General features: G+C 44.5%; 1 protein-coding gene across 2 annotated transcripts in view; it reads right to left on the reverse strand.

The window, feature by feature from the left end:
* Positions 1-24,071, reverse strand: part of LOC106563264 (G-protein-signaling modulator 1) — a 65,576-nt gene that overhangs the window by 5,064 nt on the left and 36,441 nt on the right. For both annotated transcript variants that reach the window (XM_014128695.2, XM_014128694.2), the window contains exons 10-11: positions 18,816-18,886; positions 18,531-18,695 (exon numbers count right to left, since the gene is read on the reverse strand). In XM_014128695.2, coding sequence (XP_013984170.2) covers positions 18,531-18,695; positions 18,816-18,886 — 236 coding nt within the window. The remainder of the gene's footprint in view (positions 1-18,530; positions 18,696-18,815; positions 18,887-24,071) is intronic.

The raw sequence follows: 24,071 nt of genomic DNA on the forward strand, positions 1-24,071 counted from the left end.
ACTTGCCTAGTTAAATAAAGATTAAATAAAAAAATTGTATAAGAGGATACCTGGTTTGGGGTGAGTAGTGTTCTGGATTTTATTTAAACAGCAAGTCAAGCTGAGATCACGGTCTCCTTCTCAGATGAGAGATTGATTTCAGCCACACCCGTTGCTGACAAATGTATAAAATCGAGCACACAGCCATGCAATCTCCATAGACAAACATTCATAGTACAATGGCCTTACTGAAAAGCTTAGTGACTTTCAACGTGGCACCGTATAGAATGCCACCTTTCCAACAAGTCAGTTCGTCAAATGTCTGCCCTGCTAGAGCTGCCCCAGTCAACAGTAAGTGCAGTTATTGTGAAGTGGAAATGTGTAGGAGCAACAACGGCTCAGCCTCAAAGTGGTAGGCCACACAAGCTCACAGAATGGGACCACCAAGTGCTGAAGCACTTAGCGCATATAAATTGTCTGTCCACGGTTGTAACACTCACTACCAAGTTCCAAACTGCCTCTGGAAGCAACGTCAGCACAAGCACTATTTGTTGGGAGCCTAATGCAATGGGTTTCCATGGCCGAGCAGCCGCACACAAGCCTAAGATCACCATGTGCAATGACTCTGGAGCAGTGGAAACGCGTTCTCTGCAGTGATGATTCACGCTTCACCATCTGGCAGTCCGACAGACGAATCTGGGTTTGGCGGATGCCAGGAGAACGCTACCTGACACAATGCATAGTGCCAACTGTAAAGTTTGGTGGAGGAGGAATAATGGTCTGGGACTGTTTTTCATGGTTCGGGTTAGGCCCCTTAGTTCCAGTGAAGGGAAAGCTTAACGCTACAGCATAAATTGACATTCTAGACGATTCTGTGGGTCCAACTTTGTGGCAACAGTTTGGGGAAGGCCCTCTCCTGTTTCAGTATGACAATGCCCCCTTGCACAAAGTGAAGTCCATACAGAAATGGTTTATTGAGATCGGTGTAGAAGAACTTGACTGGACTGCACAGAGCCCTGACCGCAACCACATCGCTGGACTAATAGCCCAACATCAGTGCCTGACCTCACTAATGCTCTTGTGGCTGAATGGAAGCAAGTCCTTGCAAAAATCTTCCAACATCTGGTGGAAAGCCTTCCCAGAAGAGTGGAGGCTGTTTATAAGCAAAGGGGGACCAACTCCCATATTAATGCCCATGACTTTGGAATGAGATGTTTGACGAGCAGGTGTCCACATACTTTTGGTAATGTAGTGTAGATAGAAATACAGATATCTATCTATCTAATCTAAGAAGCACCTTTGGCAGCGATTACAGCTGTGAGTCTTTCTGGGTAAGTCTCTAAGAGCTTTCCACACCTGGATTGCACAACATTTCCCCATTATTATTTTCAAAATACCTTCAAGCTCTGTCAAATTGGTTGTTGATCATTTCTATACAACCCCTTACAGGTCTTGCAATAGATTTTCAAGCCGATTTAAGTCAAAATTGTAACTTGGCCACTCCAGAACATTCACTGCCTTCTTGGTAAACAACTGAAGTGTATATTTGGGCTTGTGTTTTAGGTTATTGTCCTGCTGAAAGGTGAATTTGTCTCCTAGTGTCTGTTGGAAAGTAGACAACCAGATTTTCCTCTAGGATTTAGCCTGAGCTTAGCTCTATTCTGTTTCTTTTTATATATGAAGAATGGTACTCAGTGATGTGTTGTGTTACATTTCCCCTTTACATAATGCTTTGTATTCAGGACAAAAAGTGCATTTCTTTGACACATTTTTTGCAGATTTACTTCAGTGCCTTTCTCTGCGGCAACTGAGTTAGGATGGACACCTGCATCTGTGTAGTGACTGGGTGTATTGATACACCATCCAAAGTGTAGTTAATAACAACTTCACCATGCTTAAAAGGATATTCAATGTCTGCTTTTTTATTTTCACTCTTCTGCCAATATTTGTCCTTCTTTGCGAGGCATTAGAAAACCTCCCTGATTTTTGTTGTTGAATCTGTGTTTGAAATTCACTGCTCGACTGAGGGACCTTACAGATAATTGTATGTATGGAATACAGATATGAGGTAGGCATTAGAAAATCACAGTGTGAGTCCATGCAACTCATGTAACTTAAGCCAATTTTTTACTCCTGAACTTATTTAGGTTTGCCATAACAAAGGGGTTAAATACCTACAGTATTGACTCAAGACACTTTAGCTTTTCATTTTTATTAATTTGTACAGATTTCTAAAAACATAATTCAACTTTGACATTATGGGGTATTTTGTGTAGGCCAGTGACAAAAAAATCTGAATTACATTTTTAAGCCTTAAGACAATTGAGACATGGATTGTGCATTTGTGCCATTCAGAAGGTGAATGGGCAAGACGAAAGATTGAAGTGCCTTTGAACGGGGTATAGTAGTGGTGCCAGGCGCACCGGTTTGTGTCAAGAACTGCAACTCTGCTGGGTTTTTCACGCTCAACAGTTTCCTGTGTGTATCAAGAATGGTCTGCCACTCAAAGGACATCCAGCCAACTTGACAACTGTGGGAAGCATTGCCCAGCATCCCTTTGGAACACTTGACACCTTGTAGAGTCCATTCCCTGACGAACTGAGACTGTTCTGGGCTTAAGTAGTTTTTTGGTGTATCTGTACTTTACTAAACTCAGCAAAAAAAGAAACGTCCCTTTTTCAGGACCCTGTCTTTCAAAGATAATTTGTAAAAATCCAAACACCTTCACAGATCTTCATTGTAAAGGGTTTAAACACTGTTTCCCATGCTTGTTCAATGAACCATAAACAATTAGTGAACATGCACCTGTTGAACGGTCATTAAGACACTAACAACTTACAGACGGTAGGCAATTAAGGTCACAGTTATGAAAACTCAGGACACTAAAGAGGCATTTCTGCTGACTCTGGGAAAAAAAAACAAAAGAAAGATGCCCAGGGTCCCTGCTCATCTGCGTGAACGAGCCTTAGGCATGCTGCAAGGAGGCATGAGGACTGCAGATGTGGCTAGTGCAATAAATTGCAATGTCCGTACTGTGAAATGCCTAAGACAGCGCTACAGGGAGAAAGGACGGACAGCTGATCGTCCTCGCAGTGGCAGACCACGTGTAACAACACCTGCACAGGATCGGTACATCCGAACATCACACCTGCGAAACAGGTACAGGATGGCAACAACAACTTCCCGAGTTACACCAGGAACGCACAATCCCTCCATCAGTGCTCAGACTGTCCGCAATAGGCTGAGAGAGGCTGGACTGAGGGCTTGTAAGGCAGGTCCTCACCAGACATCACTGGCAACAACGTCGCCTATGGGCACAAACCCACCGTTGCTGGGCCAGACAGGACTGGCAAAAAGTGCTCTTCACTGACGAGTCACGGTTTTGTCTAACCGGGGGTGATGGTCGGATTTGCGTATATCGTCAAAGGAATGGGCATTACACCAAGGCCTGTACTCTGGAGTGGGATCGATTTGTAGGAGGAGGGTCCGTCATGGTCTGGGGCGGTGTGTCACAGCATCATCGGACTGAGCTTGTTGTCATTGCATGCAATCTCAACGCTGTGCTTTACAGGGAAGACATCCTCCTCCCTCATGTGGTACCCTTCCTGCAGGCTCTTCCTGACATGACCCTCCAGCATGACAATGCCACCAGCCATACATCTCGTTCTGTGCATGATTTCCTGCAAGACAGGAATGTCCGTGTTCTGCCATGGCCAGCGAAGGGCCCGGATCTCAATCCCATTGAGCACGTCAGGGACCTGTTGGATCGGAGGGTGAGGGCTAGGGCCATTCCCCCCAGAAATGTCCGGGAACTTGCAGGTGCCTTGGTGGAAGAGCGGGGTAACATCTCACAGCAAGAACAGGCAAATCTAGTGCAGTCCATGAGGAGGAGATGCACTGCAGTACTTAATGCAGCTGGTGGCCACACCAGATACTGACAGTTACTTTTGATTTTGACCCCCCCCCTTTGTTCAGGGACACATTATTAAATTTCGGTTAGTCACATGTCTGTGGAACTTGTTCAGTTTATGTCTCAGTTGTTGAATCTTATATTCATACAAATATTTACACATTTTAAGTTTGCTGAAAATACACGCAGTTGACAGTGAAGGACATTTATTTTTTCGCTGAGTTTATTTATATTTTTGGCAAATTTAACTTTACAACATTCCTAAAGAAAAGAATGTACTTTTTACTCCATATATTTTCCCTGACACCCAAAAGTACTCATTACATTCTGACAGGAAAATGGTCCAATTCACACACTTATCAAGAAAACATTGCTGGTCATCCCTACTGCATCTGTACTTGCGGACTCATTAAACACAAATGCTTCGTTTGTAAATTATGTCTGAGTGTGCCCCCTGGAAAATTCTACTGTCTGGTTTGCTTAATATAAGGAATGTTAATTTATTTTACTTTTACTTTTGATACTTAAGAACATTTTAGCAGTTCCATTTACTTTTGATACTTAACCAAAAAACGTTTAGACTTTTACTCAAGTAGCATTTTACTGGGTTACTGACTTTTACTTGAGTCATTTTCTATTAAAGTATCTTTACTTTAACTATGACAATTGAGTACTTTTTCCAGCACTGCCTCTACATCATTTTGGTGATCTGTGTGTAGCATTAAAAATCAAGTTGTTGTTGTTTGAGTTGTTCTTAATCTTTTCATAGCACTTTGGACACAAAATGCCTTTGATACTGCCTGGAACAGCACATAAGTGTTCTCACAATCTGACCAATTATGTCCCTCAGTGCTGAGAATGCCCTACCGAGGGTATATACCTTGGCCTAGATCTTCAAGGTTGCTCAATCCGTCACCTGACATAATGTAAAAATAAACCTCCTTTCTTGCCCACTTAAAATTTAACATGAATAACAAAACTAGACCTTTCAAAGCTATCAACACCTCAGTGTTAATATGTTGATGAATATGTTACAAATAATGTATACTGTTATAACGCGCTAATTCCAATGTAAATATGATTATTCATCACTTTTGTTTATTTGGGTCAAACATAGCACAACCTCTCTATACAGTACACGTAAATAATCCAGGATCCTCTAAGCATCAACATCCCAGTACCACAGTATAGCCATCTCCAATTTCCACCCTCAGGATAAATGAACATGATTCTCTGCATTGAAGTATGATCCTGCCTCCATGTTGATGATAAATGCCTTGGTAGGTTAATGGTAGACATCAAAGGCGGTAAACCATAGGACACACCATGGATCAGTAATGGTAGATGGTGTCATTATCCCCCTGGATGTCATACCATAATGACACACCATTATGACACAATCAACACCAAGCATTATCGCCAAACAAATAGAACAGGATACACATAACGTACAATCCCATTACGTTCTGGTTGATAATTAGATTGACTAAACATTTGCGTTGATAATTGAAAACCTTTAAGACTCAACTTGGTACAGCGTGATATAGATAAAGGGCAACACAGTGAACAAGACTAGAATGTTCAGTAGTACGATACAACAGTGATGTTGCTATAGGCGGTCACATTTTCAGCAGCAACTTTCTTGTGAAAACTTCATACCAAAATTAGACTACACTTCAAAGGTTCGCTTTACTGGGCATTATAAATGCATTTAATTGCCACAAAATGTGTCTGACTCTCTGGCAAAGCAATAAAAACAGACATTTAGGCTAACATAAGCCAAAACTTAGAGACTAGTTAGATAGCAACACTATCATCCATCAAACAATCATTTAGATAAAGAGTATGAAGTGACTTACCACACAAGCACCTCTCTTTCCGATCTTTCCCTTTCTCTCTCTCCGAGCGCTCTCCCCTTCCCTCACTCCCCACACGCCTGACTCACTCCCCTCTCTTCCCCCCACCACTCTCCTCCTTTCCACCCTTCCCTCTCTTTCCCTCGCCACTTCTCTCTCTCTTCCCCTCACCACCTCCCTCTCTCTCTTCCCCTCACCAGCTCCCTCTCTCTCTCCCATGTCTCATCCCCTCGTCACCTCCCTCTCCGTCTCCCTCTCTCTTTCCCTCGCCACCTCCCCCTCTCTCTCTCTTCCTCTCACCACCTCCCTCTCTCTCTCCCATGTCTCATCCCCTCGTCACCTCCCTCTCCCTCTCTCTCTCTCTTTCCCTCGCCACCTCCCCCTCTCTCTCTCTTCCTCTCACCACCTCCCTCTCTCTCCCATGTCTCATCCCCTCGCCACCTCCCTCTCTCTCTCTCTCTTCCCCTCGCCACCTCCCTCCCTCTCCCCTACCTCCCTCTCCCCCTATCTCCCTCCCTCTCTCCCTCGCCCACTCCCTCTCTCGCCCACTCCCTCCCTCCCCCCACCTCCTCCCCCCTCTCTTCCTACCTCCATCTCCTTCCTCTCTCGCTCTCCTTTTCTCCCCCTCGCCACCTCCCTCCCTCTCTCTCTCTCTCTTCCCCTCGCCACCTCCCTCCCTCTCTCTCCCCCCTCGACACCTCCCGCTCTCCCTCTTCCCCTCGCCACTTCCCGCTCTCCCTCGTCACCTCCCACTCCCCCTCCCTCTCGCCCCCTCCCTCTCGCCACCTCCCTCCCTCTCCCCTACCTCCCTCTCTCTCCCTCGCCACCTCCCTCTCCCCCTCTCTCTCTCCCTCGCCACCTCCCTCTCCCCCTATCTCCCTCCCTCTCTCCCTCGCCCACTCCCTCTCTCGCCCACTCCCTCCCTCCCCCCACCTCCTCCCCCCTCTCTTCCTACCTCCATCTCCTTCCTCTCTCGCTCTCCTTTTCTCCCCCTCGCCACCTCCCTCCCTCTCTCTCTCTCTTCCCCTCGCCACCTCCCTCCCTCTCTCTCCCCCTCGCCACCTCCCGCTTTCCCTCTCCCTCGACACCTCCCGCTCTCCCTCTTCCCCTCGCCACTTCCCGCTCTCCCTCGTCACCTCCCACTCCCCCTCCCTCTCGCCCCCTCCCTCCCTCCCTCTCCATCCATCTCCCTCCCCCTCGCCACCTCCCTCCCTCTTCCCCTCACCACCTCCTGCTCTCCCTCGCTACCTCCCGCTCTCCCTCGCTACCTCCCTCGCCACCTCCCCCCTCTCACCACCTCTTCCCCTCGCCACCTCCCTCTCTCTCCCTCTACCTCCCCCCTCTGTCTACCTCCCTCCCTCTCGCCCTCCCTTTCTCTTCCTCCCTCTCTCCCTCCCTTGCCATCTCCCTCACTCCCACCCTTTCTCTCCCTCCCTCCCTCTCTCCAGCTCCCTATCTCCCTCCCTTTCTCTCCCTCGCGACCTCCCTCCCTCTCCCCCCCTCCCTTTCTCTCCCTCGCCACCTCCCTCGCTCCCTTTCCCTCTCCCTTTCTATCTCCTTCCCTTTCCACCTCCCTCCCTCTACCTCCCTCCCTTTATCTCCTTTTCCACCTCCCTCTCTCCCTCCCCTTACCATCTCCCTCCCCCTCTCACCCCCTCCCTCCCTCCCTCACTCTCGCCCTCCCTCCCTCCCTTTCTCTCCCTCGCCCCCTCCCTTTCTCTCCCTCCCTTTCCCTTTCACTCCCTTTGCCCCCTCCCTTTCTCTCCCTCGCCCCCTCCCTTTCTCTCCCTCCCTTTCTCTTTCTCTCCCTCGCCCCTCCCTTTCTCTCCCCCTCTCCCCTCACCACCTCCCTCCCTCTCCCACTTCCCCTCGCCATCTCCCTCCCTCACCTCCTCTCTCCCTCCCTTTCTCTCCCACTTTCCCTCGCCACCACCCTCCCTCTCTCTCCCCCTCGCCACCTCCTTCCCTCCCTCTCCCCTCCCTCCCTCGCCACCTCCCTCACAACTCCTCCCTTTCTTTCCCCCGCACCCTCCCTCGCCACCTCCCTCCCTCTCCCTCAACTCCCTCACTCTCTCTTCCCCTCCCTTTCTCTCCCTCACCCCCTCCCTTTCTCTCCCCTACCCCTCCCTCGCCCACTCCCTCACTCTCTCTCAACCCCTCCCTCCCTCTCCCTCGCCACCTCCCTCCCTCTCCTTCGCCACCACCTTCGCTCTCTCTCCCTCCCTCGCCACCCCCCCTTTTCTCTCCCTCGCCACCCCCCCTTTTCTCTCCCTCGCCAACTCCCTCACTCTCTCGCCCCCTCCCTTTCTCTCCCTCATCCCCTCCCTTTCTCTCCCCCTCTCCCCTGCCCCCTCCCTCGCCACCTCCCTCTCTCCCCCTCTCTCTCGCCCACTCCCTTTCTCTCCCTCGCCACCTCCCTCCCTCGATCTCCATCTCCCTCTCTCTCTTCCCCTCGCCCCCTCTCCACCTCCCTCCCCATCTTCCCCTTGCCACCTCCCTCCCCCTTGCCACCTCCCTCCCCCTCGCCACCTCCCTCCCCCTCGCCACCTCCCTTCCCCTCGCCACCTCCCTTCCCCTCGCCACCTCCCTCCCCCCTCTTCCCCTCGCCACCTCCCTTCCCCTCGCCACCTCCCTCCCCCTCTTCCCCTCACCACCTCCCTCTCTTTCTCTCTCTCGCCACCTCCCTCCCTCGTACCTCCCTCTCTCGCCACCTTTGTTCTGACAACTTGAAGTGGAAGAGCTAACGAATGGTGTTGCTCTCCTATCATCTCTTTTGCCCACCGAAGCACTGGGTCAGCAACTCTTAAATATCAGCTGTGTACTCAAGTTCTTGAAAACAGAGGGAAAATTTTATTTTTCTATTGTCCCTATTCCCTCGGGACGAGCCCAACCAAACCAAAACTAAATCTCCAATACGGCTGAAATGTGAAATCAAAACAAAATGTGTACCAGGTCTAGTCACTGGCTAAACACAGAACACAAAAATGTTATTGACCGCCCACCCTTGAAAGACAAATCAGCCACCAAGTTGTCCTTACCACGGACATGTCAGATTTCAAGGGGAAATTCCTGCAACATCAGACTCCAGCGAAGGAGTCTGCGATTTGTAGAACCCTCTGCAGGAATACGAGACGATTATGATTGGTATAGACTACAAGAGAGGCAGAGACCAACACATTAACCTAGAAGTGCTGAAGAGCCAGTAGCAAAGCAATGGTCTCCTTTTCGATGGTGGAGCCGTGTTTATGAAATGAGGCCAATTTCTTTGAAAATTACCCCACGGGGTGCTCGACATCGTCTTTCTGTAGGAGCACAGTACATGCTCCTACATCACTGGCATCTGTGTACAAAGCAAATGGACAACGGAAATCCGGAGCAGCTGGCGCAGAGACCAAAGTGTCTTTGTCTTCTCAAATGCTGCCTGACAGTCTGGGCTCCAATGAAAAATGACTTTAGGACTACATTTTAGTCATTTAGCAGACGCTCTTATCCAGAGCGACTTACAGTAGTGAACGCATACATTTCATATACATTTTTTTTTTTCCTGTGCTGGCCCCCTGTGGGAATCGAACCCACAACCCAGGCGTTGCAAACACCATGCTCTACCAACTGAGCTACAGGTGGGCAACAACTTGGCCAAAGTTCTTGCAAAATCCCCGGTAATAGCCAGTCATTCCCAATAATCTGCACAGTTCCTGGCGAGAAGTTGGCACAGGAAGCTTAATAATGGCCTCCACTTTTGCCATGAATGGTCAGACTTTTCTTTTCTTTGACCCACTAGGTTGCCGTGGCAATTTCACTCTGACATGTTAACTGTCAAGTTGACAGACGCAACAGGATCTACAGTAAGCCACAACATCCTGTTTCAGACCAGAAGAAGTTATGCAAGATACGGTCATACATCTTGACCCCAAGATGGCCTGCAATACTACCCTCATAAGTACAGTATCTCTTGTCAGAGTGTAACTTGAATGACAATTTGAGATACACCGGGGCCTGTAGCCTTGACTAAAAGTGTCGTGGGAATGCTATTTTCTCACATAATGTCATCTTTGTCAAAGTAACCCACACAAACTTCATCAAACTCATCCTCTGGATGTACAGTATCTCTGCAAAAAGAAGGGAGAGGGAAGCATATTTTCTCTGTTCAGCAATCAGCTGCTTCCTAAACATCGAAGTGTCAACTGTAAGGACCCCCTCTCTTTTCAGAGGTCCTACCAACTCGCTCACCTTTGGAGTTCTACCAAAACCCAACCTTTCGTATTATTCTGTACTTAAATCTGAACACTCAATTTAGTATGATATGTTACATTTCGTGTGGTATGTATTAATTTGTGGATGACCATCAGCCAATTCACATTTGATGTTATGAATTACAGTTAGTATTATATGTTACGAATTTGAAAAACGTCCAAAATGTTACCAATTTGTAAAACATACAATATGTTACTAGGTTTAAGGTTAGGGTCAGCTAACATGCTAAGTAGTTGAAAAGTTGCTTATTAGCTAAAATGCGAAAGTTGTCCGTGATGAGATTCAGGGTTGCCCAGGGTTGCTAGATGTTCTCGTTATACTCCCACCCATGCACCCAGACCAACCACCCTACTTTCCTTTTTGCCTTAAGTAAACATACCAAACAGAGCATATAATATTTCTGTGTCCCGGATAACATTTACTATGTTACGTCTAGTCACTGAGACCAGGCTACAAAGTCAGGACCACACAGAAATGTTTCAGACAGATCAAACATTGTGAGACTACTGACATCCTCCTCAAAACTAGACTTGCTCTCAGCAATCTTCTTAGACATAGCACGTGTAAAAGCACCAGCTAGGAACACTCTAGGGTATTTCTCTGATAACCCATCAGGTTCCTCTACTCTGGCACCTAACAAACAACAGAATTCAGCACAACTTTCCCTCCAGCCAAATCATTGCCTAAAATCAACAAGACTCCCTTCACAGGTAGGGTAGGCTTCACTCTAACGACCACGCGACCAGAAACAAGATCAGACTTGAGTTCCACATTTTACAAGCAACCCATCTGCAACCCATCTCCATGCCTTGAACCAACACACTGTCACCAGTTGCTGATGTGTCAAACAAAATGAAGGACTGGGCGGCCCCAGTGTCTCCCAGTATCTTGATTGGCTGTTTAACAGCATCACCACTCTGCAGAGATACAAACCCTTCTGAAACAAAGGGTTCATTCAAATCTGATCTTGTTTAGTAGATAAACCAGTCCCAACCAGAGACTTAATGGGCTGGAGGGCTCCCACAAGATGAAAGCTTTTTCTCTCAAAATGTTCTGTTTCAACTTAGGACACAGAAACAAATATGGCTTTTCTCATGACAGTAATGCCAAACTGGCAAATACGGATAACCAGTTCTGTCCATCCTTGTCTCTGGGTACTGGTGGAAAAGACAGAAACCTTGTAATGAGAGATTACTTCTCTGGATAGTTTTTTGTGTAGGGATATTAGTACTTTGTGCCCTGTTTGAAGGTATTTTTATGTCAACACAAACTCATACTCAATCTGCAAGGACTGCAGCTTTCTAAAGCAAGATAACCTTGTGCTCATTAATGTAGGTTGCAACCCTTGATTCCTGGAGTTTGTGACGCTCGCTGTTTGGTGCGATGCAGATCCGGTGGTGAGTGTGGTGAAACAGAGGTGACACAGTCTGTTCTTTTGAGCTTTGATTCAGGGTCTTTACCTGACAAAGTAATGGTAAGATATACGAGTTATGCTGTTAGAGGTTTTGTGCCGAATCCACTGCAGGGATACAGGTGTCACGTTTATGGGCATGTTGCAGCAGTGTGTAGGAGGGAGATTCCAATGTGTGGGAAGTGTGCAGGAAGACATGGAACAGAGGAATGTGTAATTTTGGCGGAAAACATTGTCAACTGTATGGGTGCCCATGTTGCTGGGGATCAGAGTTGTCCGGTACGAGAGAGGCAGGTTGAGGTGGGCAGGGTCAAAGTAGTGCAGAAGATGTCGTATTCTGAGGCAGTGAAGAAAGTAGGAGGGTGGATCAAGGGTGAGGGATTCTGAGAGGATCCCTGTGAATAGTAGATCTGTTCCAGAACAGAGGGATAGGCCAATGAGTGATATATGTTTCAGTAAGGTTGGCTTCTTAGTGTTCATAGCAATGGTTATCAACTGTACCGCAGAGCTGGAACGTAAGTCACAGAAAATAGATGTCGTAGTGGTAGCTGCAGAAAAGTACTTGGGGATATGAGATTTCACTTCAGAAGAGTTACAGGGTGTGTTAGTGGTAGTGTCCAGTCCTCTCAGGCCTGGGGTAGAATCAAATAGGCATAAAGCAGTGGAATAAGGTGGTGGGTTTTAATGAGGGTAGGGTAAAAAAAGAAAAGGACACACACACACACACACACAGTTGAAGTCGGAAGTTTGCATACACTTAAGTTGAAGTCATTAAAACTCATTTTTCAACCACTCAACAAATTTCTTGTTAACAACCTATAGTTTTGGCAAGTCGGTAAGGACATCTACTTTGTGCATGACACAAATAAGTTTTCCAACAATTGTTTACAGACAGATTATTTCACTTATAATTCACTGTATCACAATTCCAGTGGGTCAGAAGTTTACATACACTAAGTTGACTGTGCTAATAAACAGCTTGGACAATTCCAGAAAAAGATGTCATGGCTTTAGAAGCTTTTGGTAGGCTAATTGACATCATTTGAGTCAATTGGAGGTGTACCTGTGGATGTATTTCAAGGCCTACCTTCAAACTCAGTGCCTTGTTGCTTGACATCATGGGACAATCAAAAGAAAATCAGCCAAGACTTCTGAAATGTTTTTTTTTGTAGACCTCCACAAGTCCTTGGGAGCAATGTCCTTGGGAGCAATTTCCAAATGCCTGAAGGTACCACGTTCATCTGTACAAACAATAGTACTCAAGTATAAACACCATGGGACCACGCAACCGTCACACCGCTCAGGAAGGAGACGCGTTCTGTCTCCTAGAGATGAACGTACTTTGGTGCGAAAAGTGCAAATCAATCCCAGAACAACAGCAAAGGACCATGTGAAGATGCTGGAGGAAACAGGTACAAAAGTATCTATATCCACAGTAAAACGAGTCCTATATCAACATATCCTGAAAGGCCGCTCAGCAAGGAAAAAGCCAGTGCTCCAAAACCGCCATAAAAAAAGCCCTTCTACAGTTTGCAACTGCACATGGGGACAAAGATCGTACTTTTTGGAGAAATGTCCTCTGGTCTGATGAACAAAAATATAACTGTTTGGCCATAATGACCATCGTTATGTTTGGAGGAAAAAGGGGTCGCTTGCAAGCCGAAGAACACCATCCCAACCGTGAAGCACGTAGGTGGCAGCATCATGTTGTGGGGGTGCTTTGCTGCAGGAGGGACTGGTGCACTTCACAAAATAGATGGTATCATAAGGGAGGAAAATCATGTGGATATATTAAAGCAATCAGGACATCAATCAGGAAGTTAAAGCTTGGTCGCAAATGAGTCTTCCAAATGGACAATGACCCCAAGCATACTTCCAAAGTTGTGGCAAAATGGCTTAAGGACAACAAAGTCAAGGTATTGGAGTGGCCATCACAAAGCCCTGACCTCAATCCTATAGAAAATCTGTGGGCAGAACTGAAAAAGCGTGTGCAAGCAAGGAGGCCTACAAACCAGACTCAGTTACACCTGCTCTGTCAGGAGGAATGGGCCAAAATTCACCCAACATATTGTGGGAAGCTTGTGGAAGGCCACCTGAAACGTTTGACCCAATTTAAAGGCAATGCTACCAAATACTAATTGAGTGTATGTAAACTTCTGACCCACTGGAAATGTGATGAAAGAAATAAAAGCTGAAATAAATCATTCTCTACTATTATGCTGACATTTCATATTCTTAAAATAAAGTGGTGATCTTAACTGACCTAAAACAGGGAATATTTACTGGGATTAAATGTCAGGAATTGTGAAGAACTGAGTTTAAATGTATTTGGCTAAGGTGTATGTAAACTTCCGATTTCAACTGTACATATATACACACATACATATATACAGTTGAAGTCGGAAGTTTATAAATTCCCTGTTTTAGGATCACCACTTTATTTTAAGAATGTGAAATGTCAGAATAATAGTAGAGAGAATGATTTATTTCAGCTTTATTTATTTATATATTTGTTTCGTTTCCCAAAGTGTAATGAATTTATACCATAGTTCAGTTGGGGGTGGTAATGCAACATATTGGATGCCAACCACCGTTAAAATCCATCCAAAGAAAAATATTCTAATCTGTGTGCGCCACACCCAAACAGAACCAACCGAAAACAAAATCCAGAGAAAAACCAAAGACTGTAACACGAACCCTTTCAACTCGCATTTTATTTTTTGAAGAACGACTTGTGACCTGGTGTGAAAAAAATAGAGCAAAGTTCAAATACCATTTTTATTGACCTTATTTCTGGAGACGAGAAAGATTAGCCAGAGGAAGTCCACTTTGTCTCCATATCAACCCCCAATTGCACAACCGCTATTTTAGTCAGTCATTAAATAACAGGCTTCCTTCTTACAATGACTTCCTCGCTCTTTTCCATGGCAAGCCACTGATTGCAACAATTAACAGCATCACAGAACCGGGACGCATGGTTGACCGCCTCCGATGCCAAGTGACAGCAAAGCACAACCGCTTTGGCTGACGCTGGCTGAGGATGTCCTAAGGATAACGGAAGCACAAAGGAATATTGTTGTGAACAATCTAGAGCAGTCAGAAAGGCCTGCAGGTTTACTTTGTATTATTCCTGGATGCTGATTTCTTCTGACGCCACCAGACTCCTGTCTCTACCAGGAATTAACCTGGAGATCTAGATTGTCCATTAACCCTCATTAAATCACATGACGTCTCACCTATGGCACTTTCCCTTGCCCCTATAATCATGATGTAAATCTCAGACTAAAGGTGCAAAGATGCAAGGACCCTATAAGCTTCAGAAGCGTCTTCCTGACCACCAGCTTCAATGCGCTAATCACATTTATTTCATTTTATCCGTCAGGTTAGCTTCCATTGATTTTTTAAAAGGCTGCCATTCCTAAAACGCAGAGAGGAAACGGAAGCTAGAATCGGTAGATAATGCCTTTCAGTAAAACACTTTGATACTAGGAGGAAAGTGTCAGATTTAATTAGAGGCTTTAAGGAGATACAAGCTACTCAGAGGTGCTATCGCTACCATCTGCTAACGCTAACACACTTCAAGCAATTGTGTCTCTGAGCCCATTATACAGCTAGGCTACACATTGAAAACAGTCTTTGTAACTGATGCCTTTTAGTGGAGCTGACATAGGGATGAGTTTGACTATTCTAATTTCCTCTGGTATATTCTCCAGGTTAAGAGATCAATTAAATAAATGAAGATCAATTAAATCAACATGACTAGTAAACACCAGGTGCATGTTGTTGTTAGGCAGGGATATAATGAGGAAGTGAAGTTATACAGTGCATTCAGAAAGTATTCAGACCCCTTGACTTTTTCCACATTTTGTTCCGTTACAACCTTTTTCCTAAAATTGATTAAGTTGTTTTTCCCCCTCATTTACACATGATGACAAGGCAAAAACAGGTTTTTGGAATATTTTGCACATATACTGCTCAAAAAAATAAAGGGAACACTTAAACAACACATCCTAGATCTGAATGAAATAAATAATCTTATTAAATACTTTTTTCTTTACATAGTTGAATGTGCTGACAACAAAATCACACAAAAATAATCAATGGAAATCCAATTTATCAACCCATGGAGGTCTGGATTTGGAGTCACACTCAAAATTAAAGTGGAAAACCACACTACAGGCTGATCCAACTTTGATTTAATGTCCTTAAAACAAGTCAAAATGAGGCTCAGTAGTGCGTGTGGCCTCCACGTGCCTGTATGACCTCCCTACAATGCCTGGGCATGCTCCTGATGAGGTGGCGGATGGTCTCCTGAGGGATCTCCTCTCAGGCCGAGGACTAAAGCATCCGCCAACTCCTGGACAGTCTGTGGTGCAACGTGGCATTGGTGGATGGAGCGAGACATGATGTCCCAGATGTGCTCAATTGGATTCAGGTCTGGGGAACGGGCGGGCCAGTCCATAGCATCAATGCCTTCCTCTTGCAGGAACTGCTGACACACTCCAGCCACATGAGGTCTAGCATTGTCTTGCATTAGGAGGAACCCAGGGCCAACCGCACCAGCATATGGTCTCACAAGGGGTCTGAGGATCTCATCTCGGTACCTAATGGCAGTCAGGCTACCTCTGGCGAGCACATGGAGGGCTGTGCGGCCCCCCAAAGAAATGCCACCCCACACCATGACTGACCCACCGCCAAACCGGTCATGCTGGAGGATGTTGCAGGCAGCAGAACGTTCTCCACGGCGTCTCCAGACTCTGTCACATCTGTCACGGGCTCAGTGTGAACCTGCTTTCATCTGTGAAGAGCACAGGGTGCCAGTGGCGAATTTGCCAATCTTGGTGTTGCACGGTGTTGGGCTGTAAGCACAACCCCCACCTGTGGATGTCGGGCCCTCATACCACCCTCATGGAGTCTGTTTCTGACCGTTTGAGCAGACACATGCACATTTGTGGCCTGCTGGAGGTCATTTTGCAGGGCTCTGGCAGTGCTCCTCCTGCTCCTCCTTGGACAAAGGCGGAGGTAGCGGTCCTGCTGCTGGGTTGTTGCCCTCCTACAGCCTCCTGGTAGCGCCTCCATGCTCTGGACACTACGCTGACAGACACAGCAAACCTTCTTGCCAAGGCTCGCATTGATGTGCCATCCTGGATGAGCTGCACTACCTGAGCCACTTGTGTGGGTTGTAGACTCCGTCTCATGCTACCACTAGAGTGAAAGCACCGCCAGCATTCAAAAGTGACCAAAACATCAGCCATGAGGCATAGGAACTGAGAAGTGGTCTGTGGTCCCCACCTGCAGAACCACTCCTTTATTGGGGGTGTCTTGCTAATTGCCTATAATTTCCACCTGTTGTGTATTCCATTTGCACAACAGCATGTGAAATGTATTGTCAATAAGTGTTGCTTCCTAAGTGGACAGTTTGATTTCACAGAAGTGTGATTGACTTGGAGTTACATTGTGTTGTTAAAGTGTTCCCTTTATTTTTTTGAGCAGTGTATATTAAAAATAACAAACGGAAATATCAAATTTACATAAGCATTCAGACCCTTTACTCAGTACTTTGTTGAAGCATCTTTGGCAGCAATTACAGCCTCGAGTCTACAAGCTTGGCACACCTGTATTTGGGGAGTTTCTCCCATTCTTCTCTGCAGATCCTTTCAAGATCTGTCTGGTTGGATGGGGAGCGTTGCGGCATAGCTACTTTCAGGTCTCTGTAGAGATGTTCGATCGGGTTCAAGTCCGGGCTCTGGCTGGGCCACTTAAGAACATTCAGAGACTTGTCCTAAAGCCACTCCTGCGTTGTCTTTGCTGTGTACTTCGGGTCATTGTCCTGTTGGAAGGTATACCTTCGCCCCAGTCTGAGGTCCTGAGCAGGTTTTCATCAAGGAAGTCTCTGTACTTTGCTCCGTTCATCTTTCCCTCAATCCTGACTAGTATCCCAGTCCCTGCCGCTGAAAAACATCCCCACAGCATGATGCTGCCACCACCATGCTTCACCGTAGGGATGGTGCCAGGTTTCCTCCAGATGTGACGCTTGGCATTCAGGCCAAAGAGTTCAATCTTGGTTTCATCAGACCAGAGAATTCATGGTCTGAGAGTCTTTAGGTGCCTTTTGTCAAACTCCAAGCTGGCTGTCATGTGCCTTATACTGAGGAGTGGCTTCCGTCTGGCCACTCTACCATAAAGGCCTGATTGGTAGAATGCTGCAGAGATGGTTGTCCTTCTGGAAGGTTCTCCCATCGCCACAGAGGAACTCCCCCGATTGCTCAGTGTAGCCAGGCGGCCAGCTCTAGGAAGAGACTTGGTGGTTCCAAACTTATTCCATTTAAGAATGGAGGCCACAGTGTTCTTGGGGACCTTCAATGCTGTAGAATTTTTTTGCTACACTTCCAAGATCTGTGCCTCAAAACAATCCTGTCTCGGAGCTCTACAGACAATTCCTTCGACCTCATGGCATGGCTTTTGCTCCGATATGCACTGTCAACTGTGGGACCTTATATAGACAGTTGTGTGCCTTTCCAAATTATGTCCAATCAATTGAATTTACTACAGTTGGACTCCAATGAAGTTGTAGAAACATCTCAAGGATGATCATTGGAAAAATGATGCACCTGAGCTTAATTTCGAATCTCATAGCAAAAGGTCTGAATCCTTATGTTAACAAGGTATTTCTATTGTTTTTTTAATACATTTGCTAATTATTTTTTTATTTAATCAATTTTAGAATAAGGCTGTAACGTAGCAAAATGTGGAAAAAGTCAAGGGGTCTGAATGCACTGTATGTCAACGGGTGGGCAAAGTAGGCAATTTAAAAAGAAAGTTACAAATATAAATCTACTCGGATAAACATTGGTTGCGTGGATGGAAAATGATATTTTCTGGTTAACTACGTTTTTCAGAACTTAGTTGCAAGAGGCGTCACTGCAGTCCCCGGTTGGAATCCAGGCTGCATCACATCCGGCCGTGATTGGGAGTCCCATAGGGCGGCGCACAATTGGCCTAGCGTCGTCCGGGTTTGGCCGGGGTAGGCCGTCATTGTAAATAAGAATTTGTTCTTAACCGACTTGCCTAGTTAAATAATGGTTAAATAAATATTGAAAATAAAGATATGGCTACTCACCGGAGGCGGGACTTGGACTGTGATTTCATCGGCGTCCACAGGGGAGTCAAACCACTGCCTCTCATCTGAGGACTGGCTGTCGGGGTAGCCCTTCCCTCTACTTGGCTGAGACTGCTGACTCTTGGATCTCCGGGATATACTGTCCAATTCCTGGCTGTCTCCATTCTGCAGTGATACCATTGGATTTTCATTGATTTTACATGTGTATGTTGTCATTTTATAAAATGTCAGAAATTAGGTGAGAAAACGAAATCTCAATGGAATCAACAAAATCACTGTTTTTACCTTATCTGACGAGTACTTCCACAGTTCGACACTGTCCATACTGTTTCTCTTGGTAATTTTGGGTCTGGCTCCTAGAACAAAGAAGAGAGCAAAAGAGGACATCAAAGCATAAGATACCCTTTGTAAACATGTCAATGGACGGTTTAGTGTGTATGGATGGTTTAGTGTGCCCTTTAGTACTGTAATGAATGGGGGGACATTATTGCCCTGAGGAGGGCTTTAACCGGGTCACCTGACCCAAGACAAACACCCTATCCACAATCCCACTCAGAGACATAGTAACACACTCATCAAGGCTAGGGTCGTTAAAGTATGTACAGATATTTCATAAATATTGTGGCAGTGGGCAGGGAGAGATGAGGGGATTGGTGATTGAGGGGAGATATCTGGGCGGTCTGTTGGCTCCACCCCCGGGCCTTATATGGACTTCCTGCCCCAACGAGGCAAGACTGTAACTCGTTAAGCCAGGGAATGTTTGGGGATAAAAGGGGGAAGCAGCATGCATAATGGGGCAGAGTAGGAGAGAACCAAGAGCATTATGAAGAGTGGGAGAAGAGAGAAGAGAGAAGAGAGAAGAGAGAAGAGAGAAGAGAGAATACTATCTGTGAGATTACACATTGTGACCTGGACTGTCGGACTAACCCCCTTGTGTACCGGACCAGATTGGCTGAGGACCCGAGTGTGAGGATTACCCCTGGAAAAATGGAACGGACAAAGAGAACGGCTTGTGGACTGTTAGGTGATTGGTGAATTCCCCATGTACGAAAATACCTAATAAACTTCCCCTTTGCATTCTACTGGTGCCTGTTATGTTAATGACCTTAGTGACGTGGAAACGCCACACCCTTGATCTTGTTACAATATGTATTCATTTCTGATTGAATCTGGATGATCAGTACAATCTATTAATACATGTAATCTAAAATATAATCTACGTAATCCCTGAAAGTAAATATTTATTGTGAGAGCACCATAAACAATAACTAGTAATGCTGCATACTCCAAGAAAGGTCAAAATCTCACCTTTCTGGTAAAAGTAGTTATACATTGCTGAGGTGTAGTCACTTTTGAGGACAAACTCAAGTACACAGTACAAATATGAAACTACAAAATATTTTATGACGCATTTCCAATTCAACAAAACTGTATGGATACGGCTTGAATTGACATGTGTTTTCTAAATATAGCACAATACAATTATTAAACCACTAAGATTCCTTATCTCTCTAAAATACATATTTGTATGTTTAGTGTTAGAGAACATGTGCATATTTTCTAAAGGTCTCTCTTGATCAAAACATCTCCTCCCACAACTGTGAACGTCACACATAGCTCTAGCTTGGCTTCCTAAACTCGTTAAGAACTTGCCTTTCATCTCATATTAAACAAAGTGTTTTTTGTTTAATCTATGAATTATTTTATCTCTGAATGTGCTACTTAGATTTCACATCCTACCTCACACAGGCGGACTAAATATACTACTGCGTCCGTGGGAACCAGGACTGACGCTACCAGGGCTACCCCATTTCGATCTAGGGTGTCCATAGATCCATTTATAAGCAAAAATGTCAGTCGGAACCGGTACCAGAACCACGCGAGTCCCCTAAACAGGCGACTTTATATCTAAGAGGTTTAAACAGTTTAAAAATAGGTTTACAAACCCCTTATAAAGGGTGCAATAACGTTATCTTACCAATGTCTCTAACATTGATGTATTACAAAAGGTTCTGTAGGGTGACCATTCAAAAACTACATTGCTCAACCGATAAACCTTTATAAACATAAAACCAAAACACATATCTAGACTGTTTCCCATACAGCTCAAACAGATGGTCTTGTGATGTGTGGTGAGGACGAGGTTCAGTCAGACAGCCAAGTAAAAAGACTATTGATAAGGGGCCCTTTACGAGCCATGAACCCCTAGGGAATGTTGGGCCAGGGTGTGAGCTGGACGGCCTGCACTGAGATACAGAGAATGTGTAAGACTGGCACAATTATTGTATAATTGTGTAACCGACAATAACTGAACTTTAAAATCATAATCATCTTAATACATTTATTTTAGGGGAAGGGGGATTCAACTTTATATTGAAGTAGATATTGTTTACATAATATGAGTTTGTCATTTGAAGTGGTTAGAGTTGGTAATCATTTTACGAGCAGAACAGAAGAGAAGCATCATAATCCAAAAGTTCCAAGCAATTAAAACCATTCGTTTTTGAGATAGGGGTGTCATCAAGGCTGTGTTGTATTTATTACAAGCTCACAACATTTTTCAACAAAAATGAAAATTGACAATAACCGTACCATTTGCATGACAATCGTTACCCAAAAATCCACAAACGTCACAGCCCTACCGACGTACCCTGTATGTCCACTTCTGAAGTCCACTTCTCATGCTTGTTCTATCTACATAGATCTATCAGTCATGTGACACTAAGTAAAAAAATAAAACACTATGTATTTGGTTGTATCGTTAGCTATAGAATTATTTGGATCGAATTAGCAATTACATTTAGAAAGTTATGTTATTATCATTATTCTGAAAGTTTTTATTTGTGCTTCATGATATGACCAATAGATTTTAACCATGTGTCTGGGGCCTAATTTTTCTAAACTTAACGTCTCTATTTTCATTGTGTTTCTGTTATGTGCATCAGAGAACCCATCTGTGTATTTGTTTAGAGCGGAAAATGTAATGCTTGATGATTACCATCACTCACTCTACACCGTACTCAGTGTACACAACCAAATATTTTGTTGTCATACATGGTCTGTGTTATGTCTGTCTGGACTGGGACATAATCCCCTAACTTTATTTATCTAAAAATGTATATGTTGGTTTCTTGCTGGATTTGGCCATCCCAAATCTATCTACACTTGTTCCCTTCGGCTCTCACGTGTCCAGTGTACGGACTCACTGAAGGCCTAGTTATCTTAGACATGCACATCAAGGGCCCGATTCAGACTTAGGAAATGTACACCTTTCCTATGCACTTCAGTAGTTGGGATTCAGATTTACTGTATGCAGGTGTGTAACAGACTTTGCAGGCGTGGTTCCCTTGCGCACGTTGAATACATTTAATTCAATTGCTGAAAACCCTCCCACTTGCTGGTCAACAGATTTTCTCATGGAGTTTTCATTCAATAGGGTTTTCAGTACATTTATCTGAAGACATCCCTTTAAATTTGGTGTACCTTTTAATAAAACATAGCTCAACAGACTCACAAAAATGTACACAAAAAATGTTTGGTGAATCTGAAATAGTGGTTTGATTCCCCCTGAAAGCTGCCATATTCAATTGTTCAACCCATAAAATATTGGAAGGTGAGAAAAGTGTACAATAGGGGTTGAACAGTAGTCCTATAAATCTACCATAATAATCCTCAATAATCATGGAACTGTGACGACAACGGTCCAGTCGTGGTGAACCATGCGACAGGCTCCAGTTTTGAACTGTTATGTATGGTTTGCGTTCCATCATGATTCAAATAGACTACATGTCCCAAATTACTACACAACTTATAAGACGTTAGCCTAATATGATCCACTATTGCTAGAGATCCTCAGGAACAACCACACAAACGTGACAGAGGAATGAACAGTAAAATAACAATGTAATTGAATGATGTAAAATGTAAGGAAACTAACACTAAAGTCACTGACAGTTATAAATGTATGTGGGTATAACTGACGGTGGCTACCGATAGAGGCTAATATTTAACATGATACAAATAGTTTTAAAAAATACAGTGAAAAGTCTGGGCATATAATAAAAAAATGATAGAAATCATAAATCAAACTGGTAGGTTTGGTGCTATACTGTCATTTGCTCATGGCTACAGAAGCTGATAGCTTGGGTTCCCCAATTTCATCCCAAGTTGTAAGGCCAGCATAATCATAAACTTCACTGTGGAAAAGGTGATACAGTATGTTGATATGCTTCAGTTCGCTGCCATATGGCTTGTTTCACATCTGTCTCCAGCAATCATAAAGTAAAATATATCTGAAACAATTGTTATTTTTATTTACAATCCCCTTATCCAAACGGCTTACTCATTTACCTAGCTCTTATCAATAGTTCTTATCAATTTATAAATTACAGTTCATGGAGAATGGTGTTATTTCCATCGGAAAAAAGAAAGTAGATGTTGTTCCACTTGGAACTGACAAGCTGCTCCACTTTATTCATCTTTTCATCATGTGTAAATGTGGTGGAATTATGAAGGAATTAAGTCAAGGTCAGAATATCTGAAGACACACTGCCACACCTTATTTTGTTAAATCGCCACCCTAAATTAATAGCAAGGTCAGAAAATGCGTAGAGAGAAAAGTGCATTAAAAGGGAATTATTTACGGTGGCTTAACTCAGATTGGAATTCCCCCCAAATGAATAGACACAACCCAGTCCTAAATTACATACTATTTACAAATTGTCAAACCAGTAAGGCATAAAGTTATTCTTGCATAGAAAACACTAAGCACCAATGAATCGCAAACTACAATACTCCAAACTTCATCACAATTATAACAACCTGAATGTCTGTTCTTCTCATTGTCTGCTCGGGTCCCACCTAACCACAGTCTGTACAGCATGGGCCTGGGGCTCCAAACAGACACTCTCTGTCTCAAATAAACATCCAACATGTCCTCTCCATAGACAGAGCAGGGCTGTGTCCACCTGACTAACCCTTTCCTCCCAACCCGGACTCAATGGAAGATGCAATTGACCGGAATTACCTGAAGTGACCTCAAACAATGACCGCTCAACATTCCATCTATCCGTCTATCTTCATCAAGAAGATCCGTCTATCTTCATCAGATTATTTCTCACATGGCCCCTTTATCTTTCTCCTGTCATAGCCTTAGAACATTGCCGTTCTCTAGGAGTATATCGCCTGAATATTTTTCAAACAATATATCACAATGACATAAATGGGTAAGAAAAAGACAATACGTAGATTTCCTCTCAACTCTTACTACATGTAGAATTGTAGGGTATGTCATTTGTATAACTGTACGTGAATGAGTAACAGTGCATGTCTGTCTGGGAGAAACATTAAAACCCATTCACATCCTTTTACTATATTTAGTACAATATCAAAATGCGCCACTGAACAATTTCTGTTTGGTGTAAATCCATGAAATTTGGTGTCAACAACACAAGTTAGAACAAGTGTCTAGGCAGGCCACATTGAAATGTTTAGATTGATTGTCAATATCTAATTTCCAGTATCAAAATTGAGATTGAGAAA

The sequence above is a fragment of the Salmo salar genome, chromosome ssa11 (assembly GCF_905237065.1).
Source record: "Salmo salar chromosome ssa11, Ssal_v3.1, whole genome shotgun sequence".
In the NCBI taxonomy this organism is placed as follows: domain Eukaryota; kingdom Metazoa; phylum Chordata; class Actinopteri; order Salmoniformes; family Salmonidae; genus Salmo; species Salmo salar.